General features: G+C 36.4%; 1 protein-coding gene across 2 annotated transcripts in view; it reads right to left on the bottom strand.

The window, feature by feature from the left end:
• Nucleotides 1–24064, bottom strand: part of CSTF3 (cleavage stimulation factor subunit 3) — a 49295-nt gene that overhangs the window by 24185 nt on the left and 1046 nt on the right. For both annotated transcript variants that reach the window (XM_065065366.1, XM_065065367.1), the window contains exons 2-3: nt 15344–15445; nt 15119–15214 (exon numbers count right to left, since the gene is read on the bottom strand). In XM_065065366.1, the coding sequence (XP_064921438.1) occupies nt 15119–15214; nt 15344–15445 (198 nt within the window). The remainder of the gene's footprint in view (nt 1–15118; nt 15215–15343; nt 15446–24064) is intronic.

Here is a 24064-nt window from a genome sequence, read left to right as displayed (position 1 = left end):
TGTTTAAAGGCAACTGTCCCCAACAAGAACCTGATATGAGGTATATAATCAATAGTTACGCTTCCCCCCCATCACTTTTCATATATCTGCTCTTTACTTAGAGTAAGCAGGTCTTACGTGCCAATTTAAAAATCAGTAGACCACAAGAACCCTTCAAAAAGCACCTTCTGCTTGTGGCCATACCATGTTTAGTACATAGTAACTAGTATCTCCTGGTTAGAGAAAGACAAGATTACATTATCAATAGTTACTTAAAAAAAGAAGATAAGTTTTGATCCATTCCTTCCAGTTCAATCCATGTTGCTCCCACACTCTCTTTTGCTGACTTCTTGCACCTAACAGCTTCACATGGTCATTCTGAGATACTGTTCCTTACGTTCTCCACGTTGTAAAACGTGCCTGTAAAGCTCCAGCAGCCCACCCACATACACGGCTGACTACAAGCACCAAGACCTCCTACCCAACATCAAGGTGCCTCTCGCACTCCCTGCTCAGCACAATTTAAGAAAACAAGCACTTGTCTGAGGTGTTTAGGTCTTGCCATGCACGAGCGTATTTTGTGTAACACTGCCCAGCTTTATGTTTCTACTGAGGAAGAACAAGCTGCCTACTCCAAGCATTTTTTCCAAATAATGGGAAATAATCCAGTGTTCTTTACTCATTCAGTCTGTGTTTGACCGCACAACACATCTTTATCTATGGTACCCATTCTTTAATATCTTTTCCAAATCAGGATAATCATTACCTTTTTTATTTAAGCAATTTGCCCATTATCAAATCTAATATAACATTAACTCTATGAAGTAATTTACAAATGCTCTGCATCCTTCTATTTCCCATTCCTTTCTAGTCAGATTCAACTTCATACCTAGATTCTCAACTTGTCTGCAAATCTCATTTTAATGAAAAGTCAATTTTCAACATGCCCCATGGCTTATATAATAATTTCCTCTTCAATTTCACACCTGCTTTAAGCCACAGCAGAAAACATCACCTCACATTCACACTCCCACAAACTACCTTGCTTCCTTCCTGACTTACACATTTTGGTTCTTCCTACGTACTTTGGTTCACTTCTGCTTCTCATGCCTGTTTTTGTGTCTTCTGTATTTTACAGAAGCAGTGGGAAGTTTAAAAATGTGTTCTCAGACAGCTAACATCAACAGATCTACTGGTATCCTTTGTGGTTATTAGGAAGTATGCAACCTCACAAAGCAGCAGTGCTTTTTTGCCTACAATTAATTTTATGTTGGTTTAACTCTCAGAGGAACGAACTTATAGGACTCAAAAGCATATACAGCACACACGGATGGCAAGTTAATCTGTTAGCATGACAAAATTAAAGACTTGCTTTATCTATTGCCCAGACCATTAAAGTTAAAAAGTTAAATTAAGAGTAAAGCCCAAAAGCAAAGTATTTGGCCCATCTCATGGGACTAGCGATCCCTAATTTGTGGACTCAGATAAACCACACCAGTTTTCTACCTGAATGGCATAAGCAAACAGCCCCTCAGCAGGGGCAGCAGAATTGCACAGACGCCCTCCTCGAATGCTTTGTTTCAGCTAATTTAGTGAGATAACAGGTGCCAGTATCTTCCACAAGGTTGCCAGACCGGGAGCACGGACACACTGCAGTTTGTCATCATCACTAGCGAGGCACTGACCCCATCACCCAGGCTGAAAACTTACATTACCCAGACCTTAAAAGCAAGGCAGGGATCAGACTGCTGCAACAGATTACATGTCAGAAGGGGTACATGAGGCGTCGCCACCCAGAAAAAATAAACCACAATTGTTTCTATACACAGACCTCATCCCTTACAAAGTTCTAACTAAAGGTCTAACTTAAACCCCCGAATTTAAAATCATCCAGTTGCTTTTCGCTTCTATCAGAAATCAGTGCTCATTAAAGTAACATACAGCCCATTAAAAAAAAAAATTCCTCCTTTGATTTTGATATCCTCAAAATATCTCAGAGAAAGTAAGACAGCAAAATTTCTAAGAAAGTGGTCATTTACTATGTAATTTGATGAAATAGCTGGGGAAAATGGGACATTTTAGGGGCACTAAGTTCCCCATTAGGTTTATAGTTTAATGATTTCTTCACACCGTGAATTATGATATTTCAGAAAATTTATTTTTGTAGAATAAAGTTACCAAATTTTTGTATGGAAGGTTTTAAGAATTCTCCATTCATTCACCAAGATTATGTTAACAATACACCTGAACAAGTCAGAGTTTACTTTTTAAAGGGATCCTTGAATATCTATTTAAAAAAAGAAGCAACACATCTAGAAGACAGCAAAGGTCCCTTAAGGTCTTCACAATGACTTTACAAAAAGGGCTAATAGTCCAATTGAAGATGTAAAAGGACCAGAAAGAACTGCTGCCCTTTTAAGTCATCAAATTCATTGAGAGGCCATGCATTAATTTCTCCCATTTTATAGCATGGAACTGGTCTAATAAAGGTTCCCTCCAAAATAAAGACAGGCAAACAAGCAATTCTCCTAAGGAAAGGAATGCAAGTTGCTCAAAGAGTAAAAACAGCACTAGAAGATGTAATTGTATCATACAGCATAATTTTCTTACTGTTACAATATTAGCACAAGAGTAGCTTGGCCTGTCAGCAGAGGACAAATTGTTCTTTGTGTTTTGTATCCATGGCTGGAATGTAAAGAACAATTTTCCAATAATTTATTGCAAAAATGGCCCAAAGAATGGTTCTCAAAACCATTAGCTTGGTCTTGAGTCTCCAAAGGTGCCTGGGGCAATAATGTTTGACCACAGAAGACAGTTGCCTCATCACAGGAAAAGAAGAATCTGCTAATAGTGGCGAATAAGGCTCTGGCACAAATAATTCTCTGCAACTGTGTTGCAGCATCAATTTGCAGTTGATAGGACATATAGCGCATTACACAATAAACCTTACTAAACCCAAACCAAGTGCACTTGAACTGCAACGCTACCAAAATAATCTTACAAGGAAGGGATGTGAGTCCTGGCTTTGCCACGGATTTCCTACGAAATCATGAAGAAACATTAATTATGTCAGTAATTTACTAAACTTGGAAATTAATCTGCCTCAGAAATGCAAGATTAACCTAATCACTGAGCTGGTTTTGTTCTATAGCAATGCGCTATTTCAGCTGAAGTACAGGGAATTATATTTTCTAATACAGGCAGCTGCCCTAATCAAAAATCCTTCATGTGTCTGTCAGAAATCAAGGAAATTCTCTGTTTCCTTTCTGAAAATGCATATTCTTAATCATAGTTACTGAAGTCTCGTCTATAACATTAAAACAAGACAGACTGTATTTTGAAAGTCAATTACAGAATTAAAAGTCCAGATTTCTGTCTTTTGCCAATGAAGAGGAAACAAAATTCACTACAAAAGCAGAGGTGAGAATTAATTACTTTCCTTCAACATATGAAGTTTTACTGCAGAGTCTCCTCAATATCTAGTTACCCAATCTGGACTGATCACAAGCAGCTTAATCTGAAACCACATGAACAATATAAATCTTTTTGGTTAAAGAATTAATGCAAAAACATTTACGTGGATAGACTCTGCACAACTACTCCGGGACCTCTGTTTCTATAATACTTGAATATCAGCATAATTACTATCTCAGATAATCAGTCTGCTTAGTAGATTTAACAAACAGGTTTCTAGAATATTGAAATGCTATACTGCTTTCCCCACTCACATTGTATAAGTACATTGGTTAAAGTGGCTTCCCCTTTAAACTTCACCGTGATGCCTTCAAAAGTTAAAGCTAAACCTGATGGGCTTTCATCTGTTGGAATAGTCCCACTAGTCATAAAACAGCATGAACACCAAAATACAGGTACAGCTACTTTTAAACCTATTGAGTTTATATTAAGTGCTTAGATAACTTATTAAGCCACCTTATACTTGAGTAATTTGCTAGAGATGCACTGAAGTTGGAAAATAAAAATACAGAACACACGCTCCCATGCTTTAGAAATGAAAACTATGTAGGTGACAAGTCAAAAGAGCTTACACCTTATGTGAGGTGTTGTTTTGTGGTGCTTCTGTTTTGTTTTCTTTTTTTAACTACACTCCATGTGATTACAATTATAAAATTAAAACCCATTGAAGTCAGCTGTACTTTTTGTAAGACAGAAGACTTGTAAAGACAACTCATTAAATTGCTCCTATTTGAAATTCAGCAGTGTTGGATTAGCAGTGAGAAGAGCTGCTCTGACTTCAGATTATAACATAACGAAAATGTCATGTGCTAACATTAATTTCACATGCAGGTAGGTGGGTGCATTTACAGTTTATTTCAGGTCTTATGAGAAAGATGAAATGAGAAAGCTTGTCCAAAAAGTCGCACAAAAACTCACAGCCCACGTATCCTAGCAAAAGATATGACATGCAATACAACTGACATTCCAGTTTCTTCCTACCTCTCTCTCCTTCTCAGTATATGGAGAATACTAGAAGTTAGGGTCAAGTATTTAAGCTAAAGACTCTGATTTTGGAGTAAAGAAAGGACACTGGCACTGGTAAATCCCTAGACTTGCCAAAGAAAGGTTAGCTTTGACCCATAAGCTAGAAAGAAAACGCTGCTTCCTGACCAGAAATAGAAGTGCTACTTTTATGTACACTTGTACAGAATAAATACAGCTGGTCATTCTGCCCTCCTTACTAGAGCGCACTCTCAAGGATTACTTTATTTTCAGTAAAGCCCTGTTTGATACTAATAATATCATATATTTGTTGCTTTTCACGGTGAAAAATGCATTTGCTTCTATACCCTGTCACCAACAAGTGATGTCCATGCAGAATCAGACACATTCTAGGAAACTGCTGTTTGAGACAGCACAGATCCAGTCAGTTTGATACTTCTTGCCCCTGCTCCTGAAACTGAGATTTTGTGTCTTTACAGCTGATGATTCTGAAACTCAGAGTGAAGTGTTCTAAAACTTCCTGCAAAAAAGATCCTCTTCAGCAGATGGACAGCAGGTAATTATTTGATTTGGACCATGAAGACTTGAACTACTAGCATAGATGCATTGTTACATAGACAAAGACTGGACAGAAAAATACAGAATACTTTCAGATAGCATTTAAGAATGTTGCAAAATGCCTGACAGTCTCAAGCACAGCATTAAAAAATAGCATGTAGGCTCTCAACTGATTTCTTGCATCTAATTTGCACAGAAGCACACAAGGGGCCTCAGAAATACTAACACAGATCTCTTTTCTTATATTTGGCTGCTTCAAGCTAAGATGCCATGAGCAGTACTTGGTCTGATGTAAAGACACCAAGAACACACCATCACCAAACCATCATCTGTAAAAGCGACATGTAACTAACACGGTAGCCATTGATAATCTCTATCACTGGCTGAAAAGATTTGGTTAAGTATAAAACACAGAACTGCTGCTAAAACATCATGTAAACCACCTACATTGAGAAGATGCACAGCAAGGCAGACAAGGTTCTCATGAAAAGGCGTGAATTTCCCATGTTCCAACTTTGGCCTAGCATTGGAAGACGACAGCCTTGACCCATTTTTGGTGTATGTCATCACGGTTATGCAGAATGCTTTAAAAAAATCCAGTCTGAAGATTCAGCAACGGGAAGCATCGCTACAAAACCTCCGTGATTCGCGGAATCAGCCGGCGCTTGAGCAGGAAACTGACTTCGAATACAGATCATAGCAGTAAAACTCCGCTCGCACAGGTGCAAATGATCATAGTCTAGACAGTTTTTAGCAACTCCGCCAGCCTGGGAGAAAGGCAAAGCACACGTAACACCACCAAGTTCAAGTAGCTAGTGTAGCTTAACTGCTGGTCAAGATTTCTGTGTGTTGGAGGCACAAAAGTACCCTCTAAAAGCAATGAACGATGTCTGATGCTGAAGCTTGTGCAGAAATGACAGGCTACTGCAAGTCCGTCATGCAGACTAATGGTAACACCTCATCAGTCTTTATTTGAGTCAGACTAAAGATGAACAAGAATTATCAAACTTAATTATTTAGAAACACCTGTATTTTTCTCATTGGTAAAATAAAATCAAACAAAAAAACACACACACAACCCAACCCCCACAGATTGACCTTATTTGGGGAATTCCTTGAAATGGGAAAAAATGAACCCCCCAAAATGTTTCTGGAGGTAAAACTGAATTTCAGGAACATTAGTAAAATGAAAATAAACACGCAATACCTAACTTTGTGCCCTTTTTTTGGAAATAGATGAGACTGCTTTTGCAAGTCATTTTTAACATCTTAGTAGAAAGAACAGCAGAAATTTTGTGGCATTACTAAAAGAGAAACTTACCTCCACCTGTTAGTGCCAGAAAAATATTTCTGCTGAATTAAAGTCTGTCAGCTAATTTTAGAATTCCATAGTACTTCCCTTTTAATGGTCATATCTGGCACACAAACAAAAAGCATTAGGGATATAATTTGTAAGTATCAATTTTAAATTGAATTGACAAAAAAACCCACGCCTGAGTTACGTTTAATCACATCTTATGTGAAGAAATCAATGTTTTAACCTTTAACAATAAATAGTACAGTCAGTTTCCTGCTCAGGCTTACCAGCACTGAGATTTTATCAAGGGCACATACCATGAAATACTCTGAGGTTTTAAATTACTTATACTGCCCATCATGCTCAAGTACTACCATGCAGAATTTCGGTTGACATAAATATACTGATAACATCTCCTTGAGGAATGCTAGCTAGCAGGCAACAATAATGGGCAAGTAACATATACTTACCAGGGCAGCAATTCCTTTTTTAAAGTGGTGGGGTAGGGATGGGGACACTGCTCTATGTTAAACATTTTATCATGCGCCCACGGCATCTTTTTCACGTGACTTCAAAATCTCGTGTGTTCAGGACTATTTTAGAGTTCATTTTCACAAAGAAAACCTTAAGTAACTAGTAGGGTAGTCAGGGGCACCTATTTGTACTTTTAAAGATTTATCCCAGTCTATTTAAAGACCAATCCACTTGAAACTTCACGTTCTTCATTTTAAGTGAACTGTACTTTCAGTTACCTTTTATATAATGATCAATCATCAGCACAGAGTAAGCATTTCTAGCATTATTTTACAATTAGAGAAAATTCACAATTCCAAAAGCAACAGTCCGTCAGTACTAGAATGATGACATATCCCTAGTGAATTTAAAACCCCTAGACTAGAGCTCTGAGAGTCAGGGTTACCATTCTAATTTAGAATGACACAAATGTTTCTTCATGTATGAACTTGCCAGCACCATCAGGTTACCCAGGTAGACTTTCAAAGCACACTGCTTGTACTAAAACTATTCATTACTGCAATATCTATAGAAAATCTGGGGAAAGGGGTCAACTGACATAGTTGAGGGAAGGAGAGTTGCAAGCTGAACTTCCACCAGCAAGATGCATTGCAAAACCCATTTTATGTAAACTTATTCACTGTCATTCATCTTCAACTTACATTAACTACACGTTAGTAAAAGTACGTAACACCTTTATGTAGATAAAAGTCTCCGTGTATTAAATTACCATAATTCAATTCTCCACAATAGTAAAATCAATGAGCAGGCTTCTTACACCTCAAGCTCCTGCACGGTATGACGTTAATAACTATTTTATTTTCTAAGCATCTGTGATACAGTACAAAGAGTAAACTGTAGAGATTAACTAAACCAAATTTCAGGGAAAGTTTAAACGAAACTCATTCCTACAACATACTGCATATCACAGGCCGCTAAATATGTTTATTTGCTTTAGAAATGCAGTATCATTACAATCTCACCAGCAGCCAAGCAGTTGCACAAGCATAATTAAGTGATGTTAAGAGCACCAGATTTTTTTCTGTAATAATTAAGACATAAAAAGGTTTGTCATGGGCTTAGTTTTGGATTTTTTTTAAAAAAAGCTACATCAGGAAACATATAGAGAAGCAGAAAAGTGACAAATACCTTATTTCCTTACTAGTTTTATATAGTCATATTTACAGGAATCAAATGAGGTAAGACAGTTGATCCTCCATCACAGCACTGAACTTCTCAAATTAGTTGATTAAGAGGAACAGTCTGAATTAATAATGATAAAATCTATCTAATTAGGATATATGCATAAACTCCACAAGTGTTTTGTTGAAACATAGAGCAGGTGTCCAAGTACGAGTAAAGTTACCAAGTTTCCTCAGCATACCAACAATTCTAGCTCTCCTCCTTTTGGAGAAAATCAAAGATGTGAAAGCTCTGAAAGCCTTTAGCCCAGCGATCAGTCTTCAAGACCTCTGGATACAGGATCTCCTAACAGATTGGCAATGTGTGCTCACTGGAACTCACGAAAACTAAGTAGAACATAGACTCTGTCACAGGGCTTAGTACAATCAGTTTCGAAGACAACAGACCCAGACAAAGTGTTTACATTCCAGGTTAGAAGTGATTCTATTAAACAGCATTGTCTGAAGATACAACAGGACTCTGCTCTATAGTATTTCTGAAAACTGCTCACAAACAAAATTTAAAAATAACATCTTTCTAGTCCTAATGCCTATCCTCTAACCAAAATGTTTGCGATTCCACAGTTCCAATGAACTCTGGAAATGCTCCCACGCCTCTACACTATGAATATTTGTCACTACTAAACCAGCTAAACCCCAACACTGGACAGACTCCAATCACTGTAGGATGATCTTGTGTGTAGTTAACTGCATGTATACAGTGTACCACAAAACCGTGAATGCAGCTTGTGCAGTAGTAGTTATGCACCAGTGTATATAATTTCTTCTCACTTTTCAATTGTTGTATGTAAGAAAGGAAAAAGTCTCAAAGCTCATGGTATCAGGCACACAACACTTCACTACAGAAGTCCAAAATTGTTACTGGACACATAACATGTGTCACATTGAAGCCAGCAACGATAACATACCCCAACGAGGGCAAAAATGGAGAACATTTGTACTAACAGGTCACGGGAGTGCCAGAATGAATAGCTTGCCTTCACAGAAAGTTCTAGCTAAGAGAAGCCACCGTATTACATCACAGCAGTGACTCAAAGCCTTTTCACAGTCTGCAGAGACTCCGCAGCAAATAAAGTTAAGCATTATTTTATGTAGTAGCACTAATAGATAAGGTTTAACAGAAAGTGTTCTCTTCAGCCATCAGGCTACTCAAAATCTGAATAAAAAATATCAGGTAACTCAACTAGCAGATAACTGGAAGAGATGTAGAAATGAATAAGAAATTATTATAGTTCCCTCACCCCTGCAGATGAAGATAACCAATCTCTAGCACACACAGGGTACACAAGAAAGCTCTATATTTTTTATTTCTGGTTCTTTCAGGTTCAGACATGAGAAAGCAGCTCAAGTTTGTGTCTGACTTAATGCACATACTCCCCCCCTCAAAACCTCAACAGAAGGATCAGCAAATGACTTCAACGAAAAGCACACAATGAGAACACTGTTCACTGTCCTCCTTACATGTGAAAGTGAGACCTCAAAAGTGTGGTGAACAAGAGTTTTATATAACTAACACTTCAAACAGGGATGTTTCTGTCACCCCATGCAGAAAGAATACAACAGAATGGAAAGCAGTTCATGTTTATTAATGTGAAAACAACAGCATGCTATAGAAGAGGGTTCATAGTAATCTCTCCATTAGGCATCACTTCCACTTCAAAAATGAAAACTCCTAATTCTTTCCCATGATATTTTTATGGTAAAATACAGAAAACAGAACTTTAAAGAAATCCACCTCGTGTTCTACTGCACATTTTCTGAAACTACAAACGTCAATTATGTGGATAACTTTCTGATATTATACAACTTGTAGGACCATGGTGACTACGCAAGATGTACATGGCCTGTATTTACATATTGAGTAGAAAAGACAGGAAAGAAGTTGCACTCACTTTCCAGTGCAAGTCTACAATAATCACACAGACAGAACAACATTTATTAACAGGAATGGAATAAATCCACACATGAGTAAGAAAAGATCATAAATAATACAGCTGTAAAAAGGATTAAAAAAAAATCTCAGACTGAGGTAGTCAAGAATGTACAATATGGATGTTTGTACAGAGCACCTGCACAGCAGTTTCTCAAAAGCAGTTTACTAGGAGAAATGTGGTAGACTAGTAGGGTGGGCATGGATTATAATGGGTATGTCTTCCATTAAGAAATTAACAAAGATCACCTAGTGATATATACGATCTTTTCAGTTGAAAGTACCACTAAACAGAATCTCAGCCAAGAAGTCTATTCTACTTTGACTTCTGATCACTCCAACTTCATCCTGACAGAAGTCAGTTCCCATTTTTCCCCAAGCAGAAGAACTTTGGTAGTATGTATAGCAATTCTTTTCTGAACTCAGAACCAGATTAAAATAAAACAGGGGAAGAAAATGCTTTGAAGAAACACAAACATTTTAAACAAAAACAATCATTTTTCTAAATGGTTTTATTTACATTTTTCATATACAAGTATGTTAAATGATACATTCTGACTAGTATCCACACCAGTGTGAAATACATGAATTAAAGATACTGATGTATCGCATATGATGAAATGCAAAACAAATCAACCCTAAGCTTTGGTCCCACCCTCTGAATCCTCATACAGCATCTGGTTTGTTACTGAGACATCTAAAATTCAAAGTGTTCATATCAGATAGAAGTTATCTGAACAAATATATCTAGTTTCATTTCTTTAGAACAAGGAATAACACAGGAGTCCTACTTGCAAGATTCGCAAGACAAGAAATACATATTAACAGCCAAACACTTTACACACGTTACTAGCTTTGTATTTATTGTTTCTAGACTTGGGGTATTTGTCACAACTGTCTTGTGCTTACGATTTTTATATCTTTAATTACGTCAACCTTTCAACCCCTACTAACAACAGTTCAAATTGACCAGGATATAATGCAATATGCTCAACAATAAAAAAGTTAAAAAGGTGTGGTATGAACTGGCCTGAAACATTCAGGACAATTACAGATCAAAGTTTCCAACTGGAGCAACTGGAACTAAAAAGTCTTTAGATCATTAAAAGAAATGTTGCAAACACATGAACAGGGTATAATAAATATGCCTAAGAGGATTTTCAACCTGGCGATTTCTCAAAAGAAACTAGCAGAGAAAGAGGTGACAACTTCAAACGCTTGCTTCAGAACTACTGAAACATTTACAACACTGATAAAGTAAAAGTTCTTTCAAGTGCATGAAAAACATTATCTAAAAGATGGTTCAAACAGTCAAAGAGACAAAGAAAATAGTAATAGACAGCTGGGTCTAGTGGATCATAGGGTGTATTACATCAGAATTTATTTTTTACATTTCTGTAGCACCTCAGAGGCAGATGCCAAAAGCACTTTAATCACTGCAGTGTGCCTCACAACAACCCTGTGAGGTAGGTAGGTATCTGTTTTAATAACGACAAAGCAGGTTAAATAACTTACCCAAGAAGACACAGCAAATCAGCAGAGCAGGCTAGAATCCAGATCATGTGATCTACGAGTTTAACATTATGGCACATGTGGAAATGAGACTTATATACTCCTTTTTAAAACTGTGAAAGAGGCACTGATGTGAATTGATTCAAGCTTTCTGGAAGCAGATTTTTATGGGAAAGGTATCAAGAGAAAAAAGTGCTTTAAGCAAACAGAGAAAACGAGAGTCTGAGTAAGAAGAGTGGCATTACTGAACCACTTTCTAAATTTTAGTAGGTGCAGAACAGCAACTGTTTTACTTCCTAAAATATGTATCAAAAAGAGACTACAGTCTGTCAAATTCAACAAATGAAACTCTGCTCACAAGTCTTGGGCATTCAAATGGTATGACCCCAAAATGCTGTGAGCTGGGAGTTATTTCTTCCAATTCTATTATTTCTATGTCCTGTAACTGCTTCTTTGGGTGTCAGAAGAAATAAGAACCAGTGTGAGAATCAAAATGTTTTGACCAATTCAAACTTTAATAGTAGAGTTCTCATTAACAAACTGGCAAAGCATGCTCTTCCCAGTTAATCTCCACATTCTACCGACTACCAAACCAGCCATAATAGAGACCAGAGCATATAAATTAGTGCTTGGCACATCAGAAGGAAACGTGAAGTACTTAGTTACTTCAGCACAGTCTGCATATCTACAGCAGTAAGTTAGATGATACACTACATGCTGAGCACTGCTTTACACTATATTCCAGTAGGGAACAAAGTCATACACAAAAAGGAAAACAGTCAGTGAGCTGTACAAACACTGTCATAAAAACAAGAGGTAATCACAGCAGTAAGGCCTGCACGTAGAAATTTTACATCACAAAATGAACTGGCACACGCAAGGGAACAGTTTGTGTTCGTGTAGATTATAAACAATGATTTCTATTTGAAGATTGGAATGACTAAAAAGAACACACTCCTCAGGTTAGGGAAATTTAGAGATTTCTAACAATTTTATAAAGAATACAGCTGCTAAAGGGCCAATTCAGTTTTTGTAAGGCCATAATCATAACCCTCACCCTAGCTCATCTTCCAATAACAGACCACCACTATGCAATGATATTCAGCTCAGATTTATGTTGTGCAGAGGACAAAATTCTCTAGTGAAAGACAATATGCCAGAAAACCACCCACAATTTCTTCTCCCTTATTGTCTTTCTGCGATTACAAAGAGAAAACATTATGTTAAAGAGGAAAGTGATATTCTTGTTTTTACATCAGCAAAAACAGAGGACTGAAATTTAGCAACATTCAGATTTAAATACTGAGGCAGTGAAAGTGAATCAAAAGCAATGCTAAACGAAGATTTAACCCAGGTTTAGTTTCCCAACTCAAGGCTGGAAAGATGTATACTTCTGAACTATCCAAGAGAAACTTTCTAGCAGAAGACTACTAAGGAAAAAAGCTTTTGAAAAATACCTCCCCTATATTCCTTGTACATCTTCAGGCTGTAATGAAAGAAGCCTCAAAACAATTCCTCTACCTAAGGTAGCCTTGAAAAATTAACTCAAGCCTTAATTTATGTTCAACTATGCTGTTAAAAGAACATTTAAAAAACCACTTCATTTTCCTCTCAGACAGGACTATACATATGATATGCAACTTAAAACAATACTGACAACAGTGCCCAATCGTGTGAGTATATTTTTTTAGACAGATGAATTTCGAAATAAAGTTATTTGAGCTTATAGCTATAAATGATTACATATACTAAAAAAAGGCAGAGATGTTGCTTTTTAGTTATATTGGTCACTATGTGAGGCTTGAGAGAAGTTACTGGAACCATGAATAAAAAGCTGAGTCATAACTGAGATTTTAAATATTTGCCTGTTAAGTTGGAAAATATTTTTTAAAGCAACCTCTTATATTTGTTTCCAGGATAACCACTTTCAAGTGTAACCTCTACCACAACTCTGAAGTTCATGTTTTCCCATTGTTTTGAATTACAAATTAATACATTTAATTTCTCTTGTATTTGCAGTGTAGTCGTAGGCAGGCAGACACACACACACACACGCACGCAGGGGCACACTTGAGCTAGTGATCTTTATGTCAGTTCTTTCCTTCTCAAATTTACTTGTGTCACCTGGTTACCATACCTGCTGGATAGAAGCTGACCTTCCTTCCTTGAAGAAGCAGGTAAAAAAATTATACCCTAGACTGTTTTAAGTTTTGACACTGTAAATGTTTCTAAATACTAATGGATTATAAATTATTTAAAAAGGTATCACAGGAGGCAATGTCGGTCAATTCAGCTCTGAACACAGTTCAAGACAAGAAGCTTTACACTGATAACGGTACTTTCTAACGAAAGATCTACAATGTAGGCTTTCTGAGGTGGTCTTATTCACCAATTAAGTTTGAGGCATAAGAAAGATAAAAGGTTTAAATAAGCACATAAATCGGATAACTTAATGTCATCATCAAGTTAGACTAGCTTCCACAGACCAGATCCTGTAGTGAACACTGCGGGGTACAAGAGGCTAATGGATTTGGCTGCAGGGTCCCACACGGCAAAATACACATCTGTATGTGTTAGTGCATTCACAATCTCCCAAATATGACATCCCACCCACCACTATAAACTACTGAAAATAAAATAGTGAAAATTATAATGTTTAATTAGGTAATATTAAATTTAGGTTGCACTATTTTGCACCAGAACATCTTACTATAAACTGCAATATAAAAATTTGTTAGATTCCCATTATTCCGATTTTATTTAATCTTCAAAATTTACTGCCAAAACACATTTGGGTATGGTATTTAATATAAGATCTGATCAGTAAACAATGCAGTATTGTGAGTCAGATTGCTGCTTTGCAATTTTCAAATAAAATGGAAAAAAAATTAGGCAGTTCATTTCTTAGCTACAGAACACAAGTCCACACCCCTGTAGTTTAGCATGTAGAAGACCTATCTCTAAAGAAAAATGTGCATCTAAAAGATACCCGCAAAAAACACATGTATTGGTGTTAACTATCAGCTACAGAAAAATGTTAAAAAAAAATCAATTCAGACTATAAAGTGCATTTCATAACATGTCATTAAAGATTCTTTAATCAATTAACTTAGTGGGAATTTTTATATAGTTATGTAAACAATCACAATTTTGGGGGGATTTTTAGAAACTAATGAGTTGTACTAATATATTTGCCCAGTATTTTCACTCCAAAAATCAGCTTCCAACCCACCTCCCCGACCCCCAATATGCGTTTCACAGAAACACCCGATTCCCTAAGAAAGCAAAAAAATTGAAAGATCCAAACATCCACAAAGTCATTCAAATACGTCTGTACGTATAAATGAAAAAAAAGTCCTCTAAATAAATGACACGGGAGGCAATAAATTGACACGACAAGTAAATAAAAGGCTAAAGCACTCCAATACCATTGAAACGGTTTTAATGTTGTTGCAATTCCATAATGCAACAATCATCAACTTATAAAAGACCCAATACTTTAGAATTCATTTTAATCACTCCTTTGTACCTATTTTACAAAATAAAGGCAAGGCATATTCAAAATCCCCGTTTCCCTACATTATATGTGCCTATCTTATTTATGCTTATGAAAGTGTAAACTTAAACACCTATTAAATGTTATATAAGAAAAAATGTAAAAATATTAACCTCTGCTTCAATGTACAGTTTCCAGAATCTGCCAGAACTGGGGAACTGGGCAACAAGGCGTTCATAGGTCTTCCGTGCTTTGTCTATAGGTTGATTCTAAAAATTGAAAATCAAAACAGCATTTACAATATTATGATTTATGTAAATGAATTTGTTGATTTTACTCCAGAACCAAATAGTGTGAGTGGACCATAGATAAGGAAATGTAATCCTATGTCACTAAACCTGTGCCTCTCGAATGAGAATGCTCCAAGCGTCAAGGTCATATGGATTTTCTTCTAGTTTCTTTTCAGCTTTCTTCACTTTTTCTGGGACATATTCAGCAGCCTAGAAAAATTAAAAAGAAGACATAAGAGATCACAAGCAGAGTTTGGGAAGTTCTGTCTCAACAACAGAGTCAAGCTAACAACTACATTCTGACAATGTTTCAGATCTCAGTTTTTATGCTGGAGCTACTAAATTGCAATTTTATCTGGAAAACAAGTTGTTCCGTTAAGATAACACACTCTCTTACCACAAAACATTCTACATGTTTGGTGATCCAGCAAAAAGCTAGACTAAACTGAATAAATGTTTCTAAAGCTGTAGAACAAATTTCAGTTTGCCAGAAAATTTATTGCACTATGAATTTCAAACAGTTTTAATGAGCTGAAATTTTTAAGATGCAAAAACTAAATTCAGACCAATTTTTCCATTACAGACCTCAGCCAAACAAATTCAGGTTACTGCACAAGTCATTCTGTACATGCAGGACAGTAAGTATGTCACATCACAGGTTACAGATTTCATAAGAAAACTAGGAGATGAGAGTTCTAGTAGCAACATATACACATTATCCAAACACAAATTTTAACTTTCTGATCTGTCAGTCAGTGTATTCTTACACTTGCCTTCCTGTAGCTTTGGCACTATTTTTTTTTTTTTTTACTCAGACATTCAAACTGGAGTTTAAAATCTCTTTTTGATACTATAAGCTTTAACAAATCCAATGTTAACGTAGTTACTATTACAGTACAGGCTTAAGTGTTCTTTTAAAGACTTGTGGAAATGTTTTAAATTTATGATCTCCAGAAGTTTTTTTTTCTAGATTTAACACTGTCAGCACAAGTAGATGAAAGAATTACAATCTGATGACCCCATATAGACAAGTCTTAAAATACATGCTTGTTCCAACCCTAAATTGTTGTTCTGACCTGTACTCCAAACAGCTTATTTACTAACTTTCCATACTTGACTCCTTTTCAGGCAGATGTTAGTGGTCCCAAATCACATGATCAAGTAAATTCTTGCCTTTGTGAGATGTAACAATAACCTGTAAATTATTACTACAAGACCCTTCTTGTGAAATGTTACAAGTTAGCTACATAATTACTGTTAGAATATACAACTGTATTGTAGACCACAGCGTGACACATTTACTGTACAGAAAATTCTAAAGAACCCTGTCGGTTGCAAAAAGATTATTTCAAGCAATCATTTTAATTCTTAATATTGGATCTAGGTCAATATATAGCTCTGAAAATTAAAAAGAGCAAACAGGAGAGAACACATTTATAATGGGAAGTGAAGGTAACTAGACATGTAACACTACAGAGATGTGACTTCTAGTAAAATTAACAAGCATCACTCCTGAAAGGAAGCAGACATTACAAGAACACAAATCCAAGGTATTATTAATGGATTTTATTGGAAGACCATTTCCAGCGGCATTATTCGAAGATAAGCTGCCAGCGAAGCACTGTACAAAACAGTGATTTAAAAAAAAAAATAAATAAAAGCAGGGGCTAGCAAGTGCAGTAAGCCTGAGTTACTTAGTCACATTAACTTGATTTTCAGCAGTGCCCTGCCCCTTTGCTGTTGTCAGCTTCTGCAAACCCACTACTATATAACAGTTGCTTATGTTATACAGAGCAATTCAACTTGATCATTTTAAAAAGTTACCATATTTTTGAATGTTTTTCAGCACTACCAGTTTTTGTGTCAGCCCTACCAGCAAGATAATCCAAGGCATATCCCTTAAAAGATTTTAAACTAAATTTACTTATAAAATGAACAATCAAAAATGTTGTAGAACTGTTCCACTGATATGTAATACCTGCCACACATGAAAGGGAAACAAAAACAAAGACAAAAAAAATCAGTAGACGGGGCTTTTTGGGAGTTTAAAGACCATTATTATTTTCTATTCAGTTTTTGAGTAATTCTTAACATCAATTGATCAGTGCAAATCAATGTAGCTTGGAAGGCAAGTATCAAGTCTCACAGCAAACTAAATTATAAAACTAATTTGACTAAAAAGTTCAAGTTTAAATTTAGGAGCTCAAAGTTGTCAGCTCAAAAGGAGTACATTTATAAACGTCCACATGAATGTTTTTACATTCCTAAATCCATCAAAATTCTTACTCTGCAATACTGCATATGTTATAGTTCAACTGATACAGCCTTGAGATGCAGAACACACTATGAAATGAACTAGAGGTTTTATTTCCTCTAAAATGACATGCATAAACATATTTCAGCTTACAGAAGACAGTGCTGAACCTGAAATTTCCAAAGTTTAAAGACTGTTCGTGTAAGTTGTCTCTACAGATGACCCAAAGTTGAAGTGTTGTTTATTCAAATAAAGCACTAATTAAAATTTGCCCAGATCAGTGATAAGCACTGCTTCTCATGACTTTTCATTTAAGTGAAATCTACTTGTCTCAAATATTCAACCAAGCATATATTATTTTGCATTCAATTAGACAGAAATGCCTATCAGGAGTATTATTAATGTCAGCTACAATTAAAAAAAATTAAAAATCACCCTACAAAAATAAGGGAAGCATTTGTTGAAGCACAGGGTGCTGCACTGTAGTGACTTTCAAATAGGAAGTAGAACAGGGCACTGAAGCAAACCTCAACTATTTGAGTAGTAAGCAGTTCAGTTGTACTATATCAAACCTTTCCACATGACACACAAAATAACTCAGCTGCACTGACACTCCAGTGAAACAGTTAAGGCTTCTGGGAATTTGATTTTACCAATGCAGATGTATGGCAATCAACTTAGAAAGGTTGAAACAAATTAAGCTAGCGAAAAAAAAAACGCTGATAAGATGCATATTCATAGCAATGCTACATTTTGTGTATATGATACAGTACTCCTAATATGCGTAAAAAGATTAATCAAATTTTCATTCTTTTATTGGAAATAATAAAAGACTAATTTCCTAAATCAGCAAATATTCACTTAGCTGCAGCAGTTCTCCACATAATTATATAAGACAAAAATTATAGGTGCTCTACAGAATTGAAAATAACTATATGATGAGGGTTCTAAACAACTGCTTGGAATTGCTTGTACCTTATGTCATATGCAAGAAAACAATTTCTTAAGGCCAGTGAGCACTCCCTCTCCTGTCCCTAATCCTTCTCCAGGTTGGATAAAATCTATCCACGTTTGAGAGGCAGACAGCACTGCAGTGTCCTGGAAATAAGGCCCTCATTACCTTGCACCTTCACAAATAATCACTCCTAATATATTGGAGAAATCAACACTCAGGATTTCCAGTTTGGACCATTTTGGCAGAACTAGGCATGTGAGCAAAGCTGCATTCAGTTACACATCAAACCTGTGAGGATTAACATCTACAGCAAGCGTGCAGTGAAAGGGAACAAGTAGCCTGACAAGCTAGCTCAGCTGTAGCCAGAAAGACACTTGACCCCAGTTTTGAAAAACACATGATAACTGCACTCTGTGCCTAGGTCTGCTGTTACCACAGTTCAAGGGTACGTGGCTTTTGATGATGTATTTCTAATTGCACTGCTTGCACAACAGTCAGTATCCAACACTGTGAATATTTAATTCTTGGGTGTTTGTTCATTGCCAAGATCCTGTCCCTAGATAAGTATTCTCAGTCCCCTCCTATGGTTAACAGAGGCGCTTGAGCTAATCTCATCCTGTGACAAGCCAGTTCAGGGAGTTAAATCAGCAGAAAAATAATCCTATTAGAAAAGTTCTTAACTTTCTAATGGATTGGCTCCCTAATTTCAGGATCAGATGTGATGCACAATAAAGGACGCAAAACCATACCGGACTTTAGCAGTCCCAACTTAGATCAGCTTAAACTACCAAAAAACTGCACCTAGCCAGATGGATACTGGCTTTTAACTTTGCTGTCTGAAAAGAAAAAAAAAGCTGCAAAGAATTGTTGCATACAAACTGGAAAATACTTCTTTCTCTCTGCTTTCTGTGTTCAGTATACCTCCCATATAATAGGGCTCCTTTCACACAAAGAACCCTCTGAAGGTCACGGAATTCTTTTAGCACTTAAGGCTCCATGTCCATGATTATCTGTATTATCACCATCTAGTTTGATTCACAGCTTCCTTTTATTTTTCATACATAGATAAATAACAATGGATTTTTAGTTTCATAGATAAAGAGTGTAAAATTATCTTTATGACCACAGTTTCCAAAATCTGAAAAGGCCCAAACCAAGAAGTCTAGAAGCTCCTTCCTGCAAAATACATTTGAAGTTGAATTCTATAGAGTATCAGAGGGAACAAGACCAGGAGAAACAAAGTTGACTTTTAGTATTTACTAAAAGTTATTTATCAATCACCTTCAAGGAAAAAAGAATTAGTTTATGCCTTACTGCTAAAAGCAACAATTAACCGTTTCCCCATGTCTCTGAGAAGGAACCCTCATGACTCCGAAGTCTGTAATAAAATACCAAACCAAACACCTCTTTCAATTATTTGCACCACCTAATGCATCCAGGTGCTTAAAGCATCCTCCTGTTTCCACAAAAGGGTCTTCTGCTGTGAAGAGGAAATTATTTAAACAGCTGTTCCATCTGGGAAGTGGTCAGTTTAAGATGCTCTAAAAACTACCACTAATTATGAAACAACTTCTACAAACAAGATGTATAGGCCACTGTACATGAAAAGGCAGAAATTTTAATGGCTAGTTCAGTCAAATTGGTTCAACATCAAAAAGGAGTTTTACACCCACTAAGACAGAGGCTACTGTTTGTAGATTTTGGCTCGTTGCTGCACAGTTTAACACAGCCTGGACGGTAACACACCCAACGAATATAATTTAAAAAATATTAACACGCGACTTGACAAGCATTGTTAGTTGTCCAGTTAGGTTAACTTACAGGTCTGTCTAGCCTAAGGTTTTTTTAGTTATAGCTGTATGTGCATAGAAAAAGTTTTAAAAATCCTTTCTTCAGTAACACAATCCTACAGTACAGTTACACCTTATCAATCCTTGCACTTTATTAAATTTATTTTCAATGTCTTGCCTTCTTCTATTCTACCACTAAATAAATTCAACTGTGAACATAATCTTTAAAAAAGTTTTGTCCTTTAAGACTAGGTCACTCTTAACAGATATAACCCAGTATATTAATCTTAAAATAATACTAAAGGAAACTTTTGTAAGTACTGTCTCTCTCCCAACATAATATAGCTGTTTTATATCTCTGAACAAATCAAGAGTTTTGGATTGGTAATGATTACCATTCTTTCCTCATGAGACTATTTCCCAAATGTTACCATTTAGACACATTTTCTGCTTTAACCTCTTGGTATACCTGAAACATACTGACCGCAGAAACGCAGCTAGAATATAGTGTTTACAACCACGTAAAAATTGAAAAAGAACCCCCACATTACCAACTTAAAAGTTTTCCTGCACCAAGGTTTGTGGTAATTCTGTTTACAACCCGTTCCTACAGTAAATGTAAACAATGATAGTAAACCCAGGTTCACTATACATCATTTAAAACAATATGCTCTTAGAGGAGATTCTTTCAAATGGCTCCTCTTGACATATTAAACCTACACAATCCTGCAAGAACTTCTTTCATTATTGTGCTCAATGACACCTATTTTTAAAATGTTAATCTAAAGTTAACTACAATAGCATTTACTATCACATATAAAATTCAGAAACTTACATAATGTACTACATCAAACACACACATGACATGAATGAGAAGCAGGAGTAGGAAGGGATAAAAATACCAGTAAGAAACTGGAACAGACTGCTTTAGAGCTTTAGAGCTCTCTTCCATATTCACAGAGACAATACAGGCTTTTTTCTTTTCCACAGCTCAGTCTTGGACCAGATTCACATCCATGTAAAGTAACACACATCACAGACTGGTGTGCATATCTTTGAAATAGCTGCAGAAAGTGCGAAATGTATGTTCTAGCCTTAAAAGATCAGAAGGCAACTAACGCAGGAGTAAGGCAAATCCTGCATCAATTCTTCAGATAAAATTGATGCGTGCAAGTATATATTTACTAAGTGGACAAGAACAGTGGTTGTGCCATGGTAGAAAAAGACAGAGAACAAAACAAAGTTAGGTCTTACTAAAGCTCAAATGAAACTAGATGTGTATACTAAGGTTCAGAAAAATGTAAAGACATACAGAGGTGCAAGTATGTACTCTTTGTAACCTCGTCACATGAAGAGACTGGGAAGAGCTTGTCAGGGAATTTTCTGACGAACAGTCGCAGATGTAGCCTTTCAGTCTACACATGCGGATTTCTATGATACAAACAGGGCTAAGTGTTTGTTATTCTAAAAACTGACCTTGGAAATTCATGTAGACCTTGCCAGGAGTCTGTCAGGGACCTAACAGATTTTAAGGCCTGACATAGTTCAACTGGTTCTGCAGAAATCAACTTGGGTCCAGCATAGTTACCACAGTGCAAGAATTTAAATATACTGTAACAGTGGTGGCTTCATCACATTTCCTTGTCCCCCTGCTGCAGTCTGTTCTACAATAATGACGCAAGGAGACAACCCAAATAAGGTAGCTTATGCTCCTGCTCTACACAGTAAAGCAGTCTAACAAGGCCTGGAGCTAAGCTCAGTTTAAAGGCAGTAAAAGCCACATTTCAATTGCGCTGCACCTGGTACAATAAAGCCTCAACTCCAACTGAGACTTTAACCTTACAATAGGTTTAGTCTTCCACCCTCCCTCCATCCAACTTTCCACTTTCTGTTCTTCCTTCTCACACTACTACAACTTCGTACTTGCTGGAGACGGCGTGGCAACTTGTTGTTCACCTGGCTGCTTTTGGAAGTCCCCCCAAACCCTAACATCTGGGAAGCAAAATGTAGACATGCCTGCATGTCAGTGAGTCAAAATTAACGACTCTGATTTGTCAAAGATCTTTAACAGCTGCACCATATGCTATCACACATACACCTTATGCACAACAGATAGAAATTAACTATACAGTCACCCCCTTATACTCATCTATGTGACTGTCAATGAAAATGGCATCCACAAACTCAGAAGCTGGTTGTGGAAGCAACAGATGAAACCTGGAAGAGGAAAGCCAGACCCAATCCCTGCCCAGCTTCAGATTCTTACGAAAATAAACATTTATAACCATAAGAATATTGCGCATGTAAAGCCAGACTGCCTTCCAGATAGTTACAATATATCTAGCAGCTGCACTGTAGGGAAGGTAACAAGGCACAACAGCCCCAGTCACAATACTTTGCTGTTCTTCTTTACACAGACATGCAGTGAATTTAGGTCTATCACACTGTCAGACCACAGTCAGACTGGCATCAACACTAACTTAAGGTACACCTGCCCCACCACACAGTTGGACGCGTGGTAGCCTGGGGCATGGAAAACTTCATGGTAGTATCAGTAAAAACACTGATATCAAATTATGGCCTATCTTAACACAAGGAATAAGAAACAGAAGTCTACCAGGGTAGGAAAAAAAATGTACAAGACAACTTAGTGAAACTGAAGAAAATTGATGGGAGATAACCAACCAGAACAAAATGAGAGACTTCTAGGAAACCAGAATCCAGAGGCCTTGATAAAGAGGATGGAGTAGAAGAAAATTAACCCGACCTATAATTACGAGAGTGGGTTTTTTTAAGTGCACCTAATGTAAAGCCAGTAATCACAATGAGTAAAAAAGATGAATCCTGATATGGATCAAAAAAAGAAAATACAAGCCATACGTTAAAATACATACTTTACACAAGCTGCAAATAATGATTTGCAATTTTTTGAATGATAAAACCCTCTGTGACACAGAATTGCAATATTAAAGCTGTTACTGTCTGTATCCTGAAGTAAAAGCTATTCTGCAAAGTAATTAAACCTTTTGCATATTAAATTCTCCCTTGCTAAAGAAAATAAAACCTTAAGTCAGCACTGTTCTTCTTTAAGTTAAATAGTAAAGTATTACAAGCTAAAAAAATACACTATTCACCCAACAGTTTAATTATGCAATTAAACATCAATGTAATTAAAAAGAGTGGGTATCTTAAATGTGAAATATACTACACACATCAGGATTATCAACATTTTATTGTAGCATATGCTTACTTCTTTGTAGCCATCTACTTTATGATTAAATAAACCATTCTGAAGAATCCCTTGCTTAAACATACTACAAGTATATTTATTAACTTGACCAGCTTTGAGCAAACAGGCTGGTAATTCTTAGGATATTTTCCTAATGAAATAGAAACTGGCTATTTTACATTCTTGAGCCCTTGTCTTTCCTACTTCCCTCAAAACTGGTGATCTTACAAAAAGTTTACATGCCACCCTTTCAGAGTACAGTCCCAGACACACAGAAACATAACCTGTTTTGTAAAGAGAGTGACATTCTACAAAGCTTCTTAAGGGAACACTAAGACGTAAGCTTAATTTTAAGTATTTTTGTAGGCTACATTGCCCACTAAGGCATGCCAGTGTTATCAACCGCTCCTTTCTCAAGAAGGAACTTCCACTGCCACTCCTCCAATTAATACCGATTTTGAACATAGCCTTAACTACTAAGAAGAACTGTTTAGAGAAATTCTGCCTGTAAGTAGGAAATTCAAGCTAATACAAAATTTAAAGAGCTAACATACAACATTCAGATTTTGCCTGCCTAGAAAACTAGAAGTTGTGATAAATA

This window comes from Columba livia, chromosome 5 (assembly GCF_036013475.1).
Source record: "Columba livia isolate bColLiv1 breed racing homer chromosome 5, bColLiv1.pat.W.v2, whole genome shotgun sequence".
NCBI lineage: Eukaryota > Metazoa > Chordata > Aves > Columbiformes > Columbidae > Columba > Columba livia.
The sequence above is the reverse complement of the archived record's forward strand: the minus strand, read 5'-3'. Positions and strand labels throughout refer to the sequence as shown.